The 13,413-nt window shown below is 44.8% G+C and overlaps 1 protein-coding gene across 1 annotated transcript; it reads left to right on the plus strand.

The window, feature by feature from the left end:
- The first annotated feature begins 1,460 nt into the window (after positions 1 to 1,460).
- STOML3 (stomatin like 3) lies at positions 1,461 to 13,019 on the plus strand. The gene is made up of 8 exons (XM_035003811.1): positions 1,461 to 1,536; positions 2,371 to 2,523; positions 5,550 to 5,677; positions 5,759 to 5,831; positions 8,496 to 8,578; positions 9,691 to 9,894; positions 11,393 to 11,527; positions 12,565 to 13,019. Exons 1-8 carry the CDS (start codon positions 1,461 to 1,463, stop codon positions 12,787 to 12,789), a joined length of 1,077 nt encoding a protein of 358 aa, XP_034859702.1. The 3' UTR covers positions 12,790 to 13,019.
- Positions 13,020 to 13,413: the final 394 nt, after the last annotated feature.

Raw genomic sequence — 13,413 nt, forward strand, 5'->3', positions numbered from 1 at the left:
TTCTTCTTCTTCTTCTTCTTCTTCTTCTTCTTCTTCTTCTTCTTCTTTTTAACATATAATGTATTATTTGTTTCAGAGGTACAAGTCTGTGATTCATCAGTCTTACACAATTCACAGCGCTCACCATAGCACATACCCTGCCCAATGTCTATCACCCAGCCACCCCATCCCTCCCACCCCCCAACACTCCAGCAACCCTCAGTTTGTTTCCTGAGTTTAAGAATTCTGCAAGGACCATTCTTGAATGGTTTTTCACTGTAATCACCACTCATTTCTCTCAGGTATTACTTTGAAGCGGAATACTGAGTCATAGAGTAAGGATGTGTTTAGCTTTAGTAGATACTTTCAAATAGTTTCTCAAGATGACTGTATCAGTTTGCATACATGAGGGCTCAGGCTGCTCCACAACCTTGCTAAAATGGGATATTGTCCAGTCTTTAATGTTTGCCATTCTGGAAGCTGTGTATTATGATCTCATTGTAGTTACATACGTCTTTCTGTTTGGGGGTTTTGAAACAATGTCATAATACCTCAACAGCGATTTCTGCTTAGAGAAGAAATAGCTCTTTTACAGCAGTAACACAGATCTGGGGGCAAGGATTAGATGTCGTATGGATCTCATATTTAAATACTGTTGACCAAGCCTTAATAAGAAATAAGCAACCAAGTCACCTAGCTTGTTTTATTTACTAAAATTCATTTCTACCACTAGTGCCATAGAGGTGGGGCTCGTGATTTGGAATAACCTCCCCTACTTCCTGGCCTTGCGCAGGTTACCAGTCTTGCTTTAAGTGTTTACCCCTAGTCCTAGAGGGCATTTAAGGTTCGTCCGGTGCTATGGGCTATAGCTAAGTGCCGGGAACAAAGCCCCAGAGGCAAGCCTGTACATGTGAAGCTTGGTCTTGCCTCGCTGCATAAGTCATTAAAGGCAGACATGAATGTCTGTCAGCTTGTGGAACTTGTGGGTCCCCCTTACTCAAAGAGAGAGTAAGATGCTGATGAGAACTCGAACCAGATTTTCTGGCTGCAGAATGAAGGGCTGGCCTTGGTTATCCCTCAAGTCCTTCCCCTTGAAGCCCCGGGGTCAGCAGCGCAGGGCCCCGGCTTCTGTGCATTACGGCTCTGCCCTTCTCTTTCCAGACTGAGGGCAATGTGTCAACTAAGCATTCTGCTGTTCTTTGTCCCAGCCGCATGCAGGAGGGAATCCCCACTTATTTCCTAGGAGGCAGCGCAGCAGAGACCGGACCTTATTATTACACCTGCCCCTACTGCCTCTCTCCTGCTAGACGTGAACCCTAGTTGGGAAGTTCCCCATCCTTATTCTCCTTTGAGTCCTCAGCTCTAGCCTAGTGCCTGGTGTAGAACTGGCAAAATACTGTCAAATGGATGAATGAGAAGTCGGGGGCAATTTGTTGGGGGTGGCAAAACCCAGTTCTCTGCTGCGAAGTAAGCAGACAATGATGGCCATACGGTATTATGACAGCAACTCACAGAAAATACACATCCATGGATTTGGAGAAAGCCGGAGATGGTTAGGTGTGCTAAGGGCTTGCGGGGTTAATGCAGAGCTTGCGTGGGGCCCTTTCCCTCCACCATCCCCTTAGCCTCCAAGGAAGGCTCTGGAAGCACCCTTGTGGAGGCTGAAGTGAAGGCCGTACGGGAGGTTTCTGAAGAGCCTTTGTAACACAATCCCTGCATATCTTTTCAGTCAGAATTGGGATCCTCGGGTCCACTTCCCTGCAAGGCTTCCTGGGCTCACCGTGAGGGGAGGCTGAAAGATGCCCTCTGCTCGAAGCCTGTGCTGCTAGCCCTGCAGGCAAGCTGACCACTGTGCTCACAGCCCCATTTTAACCGCAGCTAATGACCCCCCCCCCCCCCCCCAGGCTCCAGAATTCTCCGTCTCCCGGCGGCAGTGGCCCGGGTAGTCCCGGGCGGTTCTAAGGCTCAAGTGTAAATCTTGCAAGATGACTCATGCCCTCATCTCTTGCCTCAGCATGGTTAGTACCTTAGAGAGCCTCACCCACAGGTCGTCATGCAATGCAAGGACTTGATGGGGCTCCGGAGGAACGCCACGGGCCAAGGCTCAGGTTCTGCCACAAACACTTGCCTTATGCAGCTGGGTGTTCAGGCTGCAGCTGGGTGTTCAGGCTGTAGCTACTCCAGAAATGTCTAGAGCTTGCTCGGGGCATAAAGTGTAACTGGGGTCTTGGTGGAGTCCCAGCTGTTTGTGGGGGTTGCCCTGACCAAGTCACAGCCCCGGGACACCCCCAAGGCTCCTGAATACCAATGATTGCAGTATCAGCAGCGGGGAAATACACCCTGGGTGGCCGGAACCGTGCTGCCTTCTCAACTCATTCACCGAGATTCCAGGAAATGACAGCTGGTCCCAGAGAGGCGTGTACAAGCACCGTTATGTCAGCCTTGTTGGCAGGGGCAGAAGTACAAGGGACCTTCATGTCCAGTGGCTACATAAACAGACCCAGGTGCAGGGTGGAGCCGTGTGCGACAGTAAAGAAGAAGGAGGTAGAGCTGCATGTACCGACATGGAAATAGCTCTCAGATATATTCAGTTTTTTAAAAAATAGAAGTGTTGGGGCGCCTGGGTGGCTCAGTCGGTTAAGCGGCTGCCTTTGGTTCAGGTCATGATCCTGGTGTCCCGGGATGGAGCCCCGTGTCCTGTCGGGCTCCCTGCTCGGCGGGGAGTCTGCTTCTCCCTCTGCCACTCCCGCTGCTTGCACTCTCTCTCTCTCTCTCTCAAATAAATAAATAAAACAGTAGAAGTGTTAGAATGGTGCCATAGCTCACCAAATCTACAAATCTAAGCCAACTGTCTTCTAAGGATAGACATATGTATATAAATACATAGGAATGGCTCTATCATGAAATACACCAAATCAGTAACTATGGGACCTCTCTAGATGAAAGTGGACTAAGGAGAGGATGATCAGGGGGACTTCAGTTTTATCTGTATTGCTTTGATTTTTTTTGTTTTGTTTTGTTTTGTTTTACAATGAGAATGTTTATATACAGGCCATGTCATTACAGTAATTAAAAAAAAGCACTAATAGGGGCGCCTGGGTAGCTCAGTCGGTTGGGCGGCTGCCTTCGGCTCAGGTCATGATCCCAGGGTCCTGGGATCGAGCCCCACATCAGGCTCCCTGCTCAGCAGAGAACCTGCTTCTCCCTTTCCCTCTGCCTGCCGCTCTGCCTGCTTGAGCTCTCTATCTCTCTGTCAAATAAATAAATTTAAAAAAAAAAAGCACTAATAAAATGCAACAAAGATTCTATTAGAATGCACAAAATGTCTTTTTTTTTTTTAAAGATTTTATTTATTTATTTGAGACAGCGAGAATGAGAGAGAGAGAGCATGAGATGGGGGAGGGTCAGAGGGAGAAGCAGACTCCCCGCTGAGCAGGGAGCCTGATGCGGGACTCCATCCAGGGACTCCGGGATCATGACCTGAGCCAAAGGCAGTCGCTTAACCGACTGAGCCACCCAGGCGCCCTGCACAAAATGTCTTTTTATCCCACATAATGATAGTCCAATCCACCTCACCAGGGTCCAAGGCTTTGGAAGGTGGTGTTTTAAAAATATAAACTTTGGGTATGGAGGCAAGTCCTTATTGCTATCGGGTATATCTTTATGTGTATTTAGAGCCCATTAAAGGACATTTGCACAAACCGTTTTTAATACTAAATATGTCACTAAGACGTAGATACTTCCCATCTATGGGACTGCACTAACTGAGAAAGTACCTGGTGGGTACTGGCACCAGGCATGGGGAAGTAGGCAGCGTCACAGTGTGCTATTGACCAGAGTGCGGATTGGTACAAAGTCGTTGAAGGGCACTTAATCATCTAACGAAATTGTAAATACTAATCTCTTTGACCTAGCACTTTCCCTGCCTGGCATTTACCCTACATGAGTGTACAAAAACACATATTAAAAAGCACTCATCGGGGCGCCTGGGTGGCTCAGTCGTTAAGCGTCTGCCTTCAGCTCGGGTCATGATCCCAGGGTCCTGGGATCGAGCCCCGCATCGGGCTCCCTGCTCGGAGGGAAGTCTGCTTCTCTCTCTCCCACTCCCCCTGCTTGTGTTCCCTCTCTCGCTGTGTCTCTCTCTGTCAAATAAATAAAATCTTTAAAAAAAAAAAAAAAAGCACTCATCACAGCACTGTTTTAAGAGCAAAATCCTAGAACCCTCCGGAATGTTCATAAACTTATGGCGTGGGCACTGATGAGTCAGGGGCAGTAAAGTGGATAAGTGAGGATGGATATGAGGTGGTACCAGTTAAACCTGGTGACTTCTGCAGTTGGACAGGGGAGGGGCAGTGATAACCCTGCGTCTCTAACGTGGACAGTAACGTGGATGCTTAGGCACTAATTAAGCTAGGGATAGCATAAGGTGTTTGTGGAGTTATCTGGGTGAAGATATCTAGTACATATAGTTAATTTGGGTCCTTGTGTGGAGAATATGAATCTGTTGGAGGAAGTGTGGGGTGAGGATGGGGGCGGTTGTCAAGAAGAGAACAAGAAGGAATGAGGATTTAAAAGAAGTTGAATGGTGAATAAAAGAATAGGGTAAGAATAAAAGGGTCAGCCAGACTTGTGTGTTCTACAAACTGGAGTTCTAAGACTTGAGAAATTGTGTAATTGAAGTGATTAAGGCTACACAGTTTTAGGTGACTGGAGTATGATTTGAACTTAACACTGCAGGGCAATATTCTTTAAGCCAAAATGCCCTTGTTATCATAATGTGTGATTAGCAAAAAGACTTCTGATGTAATAAGCCAATGTAACAAAATTCCTTGAAAAGTCAGAATTGTCAAATATCAGTGTCTGACAAGTCCCTGTAATATCTGTAAAATGGGAATGAAGTAGTAATATGCATTTACTAATGTAGATATTAATGTATGGACCAAGTGCCATATAAAAAAAAATCTCATTTAGTCCTTGTCAAATCCTTCAAGGTGGTTGACTTCTATCCCCATACTATAGATGGAGAAGTGGAGGCTCAGAAGGATTGAGTGGCTTACCCAAAGCCACAACACTGGTAGGTAAGAGAGCTCTCATAGAAACTCATACCTACAGGCTCTTCAAAATGTTTTTCTTGCCATCTTTCTGCCTTTGGGGATAATAGTACCTACCTCTCTACCTCAGAGATTGTCTTCAATTTCAACCTGGAGAATCCTGGGCACCCAGGAATTTGTCTTTTAAAATGGTACCCTAATGATTCTGATGGAGGTAGTCCATGAATTATACACTGGGTAACAGTGTTTTATGTGTTTTGAGGATAATAAACCATGTCATTCTTACTAAATATAATGGTACTTGTTATTATTGATTCTGAGACTTTTCTTGGAAGGGACAGGTCAATTTCAGTCTAAAACCCTGAGCGAACAGTGTGCGTGTATGTGTGTGTTTACTGCATTTACACGTGTGCATGGGTTTCGATCTCCTCCTCAGTGCCATCAGGTGTGGCCAGCACACTGGGTAATAGCCTTACTCATGCAGCTGAATGGCTTTTCTAAGAACCATGTAAGTTACAGGCTTGCTTCCTCCTCATTTCTTAGGCATCAGCAGTAAACGGCTCGGTGTATGTGGCTGGATCCTCTTTTCCCTTTCTTTGTTGCTGATGATCATTACCTTCCCCATCTCCATATGGATGTGCTTGAAGGTAACACCCTGGGAAACAAATTGGGCTCTCTCTGTGAGCTGATGAACCATTAGGACTAAATGCTCTCCCTTAATCTCTTAGATCATTAAGGAGTATGAACGTGCTGTTGTATTCCGACTGGGACGCATCCAAGCTGACAAAGCCAGAGGGCCAGGTAGGACACTGTGGCTGTTCCTGACAAGGATCATGGGCACCTAATACTTAACTGTTGTCACTGAGAAAAATCACAGGAAGCTGGAGCCCTTGCCTGTCTGTACAATGGAAAGAAAGATGTTGTTCCTGTTAGGCAAGTGAACAGGAGTCACCGCTAGACCTCTAGTTTGAGAGGCTAGAAATCCAGCCGTTTCCTAGCATTCCCTCTGAGAGAGTCAGTGAATGGGAGCAAAGCGCGGCTCTGTTACATTGGCCGGACGTCCCTTATTATCAAGACCACTAGATGAATGACTGAAGAATGAAGGGAGGGAGTAAATGGCCAAGGTAGATGATTGAGTTACTCTGAGAGAGTATTCGGGAGCTGGTTTTTGATTCTCACCCTTTGAAAAGAGCTAATGGAAAAGTAAAAGGTAGTTTCTTCTCCTGGCAAGTAGACTAATGGAAATAGAGAGCTAGAAGCTATCTCACAACTCCTTTGGTCAAATGTAGTGTTTCTTTCCATCCTTTTTCTACCTTAGAATGAAGACTGTTCCAAATTCTTCATGTTATAAGAGGATGGGATTTGGGGGGTTGGGGAGCGGACATGGGAAGGTGTTAGGTACTAAAACTCTAGAAGTTAGGTATTGATTTAATTCTCATAACTTCTCTTGGTGTATATGTAGTTGAACAATACGAAATTGCTAATATTTGTTTTTGATTCGCAAGCATGACAATTTCATATGATAAATTCTAATATTTTGGAAGGAGAGGCCATCACAAATAGCATCTTACAAGATACATGAGCAAGAATGGTTATTTGCAATAGTTCTTTAATAACATTTGTTTTTTGCCCTCTGTTATGATGTATTTGAGTAAACACATCCTCTTCCCAACTGGACTATAAGCTCTCTGCAGGGCAAGGACTTTCTTAGTCACTGTGGTACTGCATGTGTTCTACACTTGGCCATGCACTATGGTAGGCACTCAGATATCTGTTGCATTAAAAAAATATATGAGAAATTTCAAAAGCAGAAGCTTGTTAAAGAGGCTCGGTCGTTTCAAGTAGTATAATCCTACTTGTCTAATTTCATAAAGGACCTGAGGGGAAAGAGGGCAAGAATGACTTATTATGGATATTCTTATGAGTTTGTCCAAATAGAAGCGTTAGACTCATCCAACTGAGGTATAACAGACCAAGGTTGACCCCTTCCAGGTCATGTTGCATCTGGTGGGGCCAAGCTTCTAAGTTAGAGTAAAACTGGATTTGAGAGAAGTAGACTAGCCATAACTTGGAGGGCTCTAGAGAAAAGTGGATCTCTTTTAAATGAATTTTCCCAGAAGATTTCACCACTAAATGTCCCAGGATAACTACTCTCGTCATACATGTCTCTGGGGCTAATGAGTTACCTCAGAAAGCCGTAAGAGCTAGAGAGAAACAAGCCAAATTGCTAATGGAAAACCTCTCCACTTTTGTAAATTGTAAATTATTCTTTAATAATGAAAGTATTAATAATAAGTGGTGCCACTTCTTGAGCAAGTAATACATATCTGGCACTGTGTTTAGTACTTTTTTTCATTATCATGTTGAATCTGCTTAATCTTCACTACCATCTTCTAGAGATTAACTAACTGAAGCTCAGGAAAGTTATGAGAGTGTTCCCAGGTCACAAGCTAGTAAGGGCGAGGGCTAGGACTTAACCCTCTAGTTTTAGGGGCCACGACCTCAACCAGTGACCTGACACCAAATAAGGAAGTAAATGAAGCAGCAATCCTCACTACAAGTCTCAGGAGAGTTGAGAGACCAAAAGAAAGAAAGCACCTTAGCAGTGTTTTTCTTTGATGTTACCAGCCCTTTGCAAGGTATGCAACTTACAAACCTGTTTCCTCTTTGAAAACGAAAACAACAGCACAAAATCTTTCTGGTGAATGGAAATGGATTGGTGTCTGCATCTTGCTGACATGCTTTGTGGTTCTAACCTTGGTGACTCTTGCTGTAGAGAACATTCACCAGGCTTATGTCAGGGATTCATGCATGGGATCTTCAACTGAATTTTCTTATCCCCCTCCTTCCCCCACCCAGCCCCAAACCCAAATACTTCACAATTCAAAAAGAAGTAAGAGTGTTCATGATTGGAGAATGCCATTATACTTGAACTAGAACACAGCTCTGGAGAAACAGAAAATTGTGAAATACATTGGTTTTAGGGACTCTGAAATCTTGAGAAGATTTTACTTCCACTATTTTTTCAGTGCTATTGAAGATGAATGAGAATGTTGACAGTCATTGATATTTAAGGTAAAAAATCTATTACTTAAATCTTTTGTATGAATATCTTTAATAAGGACACCAATTTCCAAAATATCCTTTTAAATTAATGTCAAATTCAACACTTGGATAGAAGTAGGTTGAGTGTTTTAAAAATAAAATCTAAAAATTAAATGTCAAGGATCTTTAGCTCTTTACCACAAGATTTTAATTTCTAGGGAACCACTTTTCTTTAGTCACTGACTAGTAGGAGGAACTAATTTTCCCCAAAGTTAGAGGTGTGCATATTGAAGGTCCTCTGAGAAGCATTTGTAGTCCCTTGAAAATAATGTATCATATAGTTAGGAGACAATTTGTTGCAGTTAGTTTCAATAGGGTAAAAGTTTCAATAGGGTAAAATTCATATTTTCTCTCTCATAGGTTTGATCCTGGTCCTGCCCTGCATAGATGTATTTGTCAAGGTTGATCTCCGAACTGTTACTTGCAACATTCCTCCACAAGAGGTAATGCTGGTTAAAGATATGTCATTAGAAATAAAACCTGTTATCTTCCCTGTTCCACGGACAGTTGATGTTTTACATTGTGTTTTCAAATTATAAGGGACCTGCTTGAGGAGCCCTGGGTAGGTCCTAAAACCACTGGGTTTTGCTTTTCCCATTGAGAATAAAGCCAAGGGCAAGGGCTGGCTTGCTGTAAGACTTGGAATGACTCAGAGGGGAAAGTCCCAGGGAAGATAGAGAAAAGATGCAGTTGGCAGAGAAGCTGGGATGGAGAGCAGTAGCCAAGATGCTTGGGAGAGTCAGATAAGTCGTTGTATAAAGGAGCTGAATTTAATTTGGTGTTAATTTTCTTCTCTCTGGTCCAGGAAACTCAGTCATGACCCAACAATCACATCGCCATGTCACTGGTGGGAATTACAGAGTCCTTACTTTAGGAGTCAGCCTGTGTCATAAGAGAGTTGGAGATGCTTAGTGACCTATCATGGGCCTTTTCTGGCCTCATAGTCCACCGTTCTAGATGGGAGAAGGGAGCTCTAGGTTCTGCTCCTACGGTCCTGCCAGAGAGCTCTCACTGGCCGCAAAGCACCTCGTCTCATTATTCAGAATGATTAATGCAAAACCTCTATGAAAGCAAATAGATTTCTCTTTATGTGAATACAGAGCCCGGTCTCTGGTGACATCTATGTTTTCTAAGAAGCACTGCTGTTCATCAAATCTGATAAAAACTGAAAACCAAAAAGATTTCAGGTATCAGGGAAACAAGTGTTCTATCTCTGTGTAGAAGGTAGAATTCCACAAAGTTTCTACTTGCCACATTTTAAAATAGAAGTGTTTATGCTCCCCATGGCATATCAAGAGCCTCTGCCTGTGGGGTGTAAGACTTCCCCAAGATGAAGATGCAGGGCTGGGTACAGACTACCCATGGATAAGGATTTTGTCACCACCTAGGATGACATTATACTCGAGCCAGGACAGAGTTTGGGTGATGCTGGCATGAGCTGGCATGAGAATGCTCTCCTCCTGGGGAGAGGGCAAGATCTTAGGCTGGCTGACACTTTGTCAGTCACTGTGACAGTCATAATAAACATACAATTTTCCCTGTCCTTGCTCTCCAGATCCTCACCAGAGACTCCGTGACTACTCAAGTGGACGGAGTCGTCTATTACAGAATCTATAGTGCTGTCTCAGCGGTGGCTAATGTCAACGATGTCCACCAAGCCACATTTCTGCTGGCTCAGACTACTCTGAGAAATGTCTTAGGGACGCAGACCCTGTCCCAAATTTTAGCTGGCCGGGAAGAGATCGCCCATAGCATCCAGGTAAAGATGCTGAGAACGAATAGCCTGTGTCTTTAGTTCATTTATTTTAATTATCAGTGATGATCAAATATCAGTAGTTCAAAGAATCCCTCTCCCGTGCACGCACGCGCACTCACACTCACACACACAGAGCTGCTATAAACACTTGGCTTCAGTTTGTGGTTTTATTCCTTTACAATCACAAGGCGTAGATTTAAATATCTGAGCAGGAGAAGGGGAGCTGTAGGAATTTTACACCTTACCCATTTTCTTTGGAATTCAACATATGAGTTAGCATTGTACACATTAGACTTTTCTGAAGAGGTTAGCGTCATTTTTAATTCAGGTTACTCATAATTATAACATTGATGAGGATGTTGCAGGTATCCATCTCAACTCTTGCACACCCCAGTTTATAGATGATTACGTTTCTGTGTGGTCCTAAATCAAGAATGTTTTGAATCTGAGCCTCCCTGCTGTACATTAGGAGGGAATTTCAGCTTTGGTCCTTGGCATCTCTTCCAGTGCTTCATGTGGCACAAAGACCCTAAGGCTTTCTGAGATAGTGTTGGTGCTGTGTAACTCTCTATATCATTTGTAAGAGCTCCATGGGTTTGACAGCTCAGATGTTTCCCTTGCCACAGTCCGGTCGCCGGCTTCTTGGGAGGTCTCACCCTCCCAAGTTCTCTAGAAATCGTGGAAAGGCAAGCAATCGCTTGCCATTTGGTAGTGGGGATCTCTGCCCCTGGCCTCGGAGGGAACTAGCCGTCTGGTCTCACTCTTTCACAAAGCATTCTTTTTCACCCCTCCCTCTGCAGGATAACCAACAGGACATCCTCGGTGGTCTTCAGTTTTACCAAAGGACAAGCATATCTTTGATTTTAGGCTATGGTGCTCTCAAAAAAATATGCCTGGCTACCTGTTTAAAACTGGCCACAGGACAGAGGTTCACTAGGGCAAGGCACAGAGTATCTCAACAAGGACCCAATAGTATTAATTGAGTTACTGTGAGGCATTGGTAGATCTCTTACATGTATTATCTCCAAATCTCATGAAAATCCTGAAAGGAAACCTTTATAGGTGAGAAAACGAAGAATCAGAGAGGTTAAGGAACTGGCCCAGTGATTCACGGCTGCAAATGGCAGAGCCAGGACAAAATCCAGGAGTATCTGAGAAGCCCATGCATTGCTGCCCCCTTAATGTCAATGACAAGAAAATGTGGGGTATTTGCTCAACTCTAGAGGGATGGCATATACTTCATTAGGAATAGTTTGGGGGTGAATCCTGATACCTCCTGAAAGATCTGTCAGGTTCTCCTTCTGAATCCTTCCCGGGATTCCCTTCAATTCCTGGGAGTGATCAGTAAGAACTCCCGTTCCTTTCCCCAGTTGTCTCACTCCAAATGCTGTGAAGACAAAAGGAGAAGAAGAAGAGGAATTTCTCTTGCAGATATGAAGCACATCAGAACCTTACATCCCCTGTCTTCTGACCAATGCCCTTTCTTTTGATCTGGAAACAGACCTTACTCGATGATGCTACCGAGCTGTGGGGGATCCGGGTGGCCCGGGTGGAAATCAAAGATGTCCGGATTCCGGTGCAGCTACAGAGGTCCATGGCGGCGGAGGCTGAGGCCACCCGGGAAGCCAGGGCCAGGGTAAGAGCTACTCCGTCTACACTGGAAGGCAAGATGCCTAGCTTTGGAGCAGATAAAAAATAGACCTTGAGTGGAAGATCAGGCCTTCTCAATGATTTCGATAAGAAAAGGGTTTCTTTTTCACAGTTTTTACTGAGAATTTCCTCCTGAATTAAAAGGTAACGGGCAGCTTAGTGTACTTTGAGGAAGTAGGGCAACAGGTCTTGGGACAGGGGCTGCTCAGCAACACGCCCAGTGACTTAGCAAGGTGGGTCCCAGGTCTGGCTGCATTTCAGTCCCCTAGAGATAACTCAACATAGCAAATACTAATTCTCAGGCCTCACCTCACACTCGGTGAAGCTGAGTCTCTTGTGGCTCAGGAATCTACGTTTGTATAAAGCTAGTAATTCTGCTTTTTTTTTTGGAGGGCGCTTTGGCACAGAGCGTGTGAGTGGCCGCGGCTGGGGCAACCGAGGTGCAAATCCGTCTTGGGCAGGAGAGAACTAGAAGGGGACCCAGCACTTAAGAGAGCCTTCCAGTGGGTGTTCTGAGACCCGCACTTGCTGCTCCTGGTAATCAAGAGCAGAGAGAACTTGAAACAGTCCTTACATTGTAAGGATGAGGCTAAACTGGCAACAGAATAAAAGGAAAAAACATCTCCTAGGATAAGTAAGGACAACAGAGAGAAGCCAGGCAGAGGCCTTGAATTTCAAACTTCTCTGGAGGCTAACGCAGGGGATGGGGGGGCTCCGGGGTGATCAGCCTGCATCACTCAGGCGTGGACCGCCCAGGATTTGTTGGGGTTAAAGAAGGTGCTTTTATTTTGTTTACAAAGGAAATCTATGGACTCATAATTTGTAAAAATATCTCCCCGCTTCCTGCAACCTCCTCAAATTCCCCTAATCACATTAGGATGTGAAACTCTCACCCTCGCCAAAGCAGTAACTCCATGAAACCCACAGGCAGGCAGGCATCGATCCGGACGCAGCCAGAAAAAGAGATCCTTAGTCACCGTTGTAAGCCTTTCTTTCTGAGCTCTTTTATTTCTGCCATTTCAGGTCCTTGCAGCGGAAGGAGAAATGAATGCTTCCAAATCTCTGAAGTCAGCCTCCATGGTGCTGACCGAGTCCCCCATAGCCCTGCAGCTGCGTTACCTGCAAACCCTAACCACCGTGGCCTCGGAGAAGAATTCCACCATCGTGTTCCCTCTGCCCATGAGTATCCTGGAGGGCATTGGTGGGGTCAGCTACAATAACCACCAGAAGGTTCCGAACAGAGCCTGAGGTCCTCCTGCTTTCTGTCTCTGGAAAACCCAACACTTAGAAGTGCTGAGAGTTGCAACATTACTGAAACAGAGGGACGCTGCAGCTGGAGTAGCATTAGCGGGGAAATGCCATAAAGGCTACAGAAAAAAAAAAAAAAAAAGAGGGCTGTGTACTACTTTTATTATTCAAGAGCATAAACAACTGTGCATTATCCTTTTTAGTCTGTTAGCAGGTGTTCCTGACTTGAGGCAGGAACTTTCTTGCAGTAGGGGGAGGAAATCTTTGGGTGACCGTGACTAAGATTTCAGCATTATTTTTGAATGGTTTTAAGAAGCTCTCTAGATAATTTATAAAGTAACATAAACCTCCTATTTATACTAGATATTTGCTTTTTATAATTCCATAGTAACAATTTGCTAAATCTCCAATAATTACAATAAGCAGCTCTACCCCCCGCCCCCCCGCCCCCAGTATTTGAAATTCTGATCGATTTTAATGTGAAAGTCTGAAGAGGCACCTAGGCTGCGGGCTGCAAACTCATCACCAACCCTCAGGGCAGACTGCTTCCCACTCTCTTGCCGCCCAGCCCCCTGCCTGGAACAGTGGCCAATGCTCAGCCTCCCTGCACCTCTTCAGCGGCTG

The sequence above is a fragment of the Mirounga leonina genome, unplaced genomic scaffold (genome assembly GCF_011800145.1).
Source record: "Mirounga leonina isolate KUSES-001 unplaced genomic scaffold, KU_Mleo_1.0 Mir_127, whole genome shotgun sequence".
Lineage (NCBI taxonomy): Eukaryota > Metazoa > Chordata > Mammalia > Carnivora > Phocidae > Mirounga > Mirounga leonina.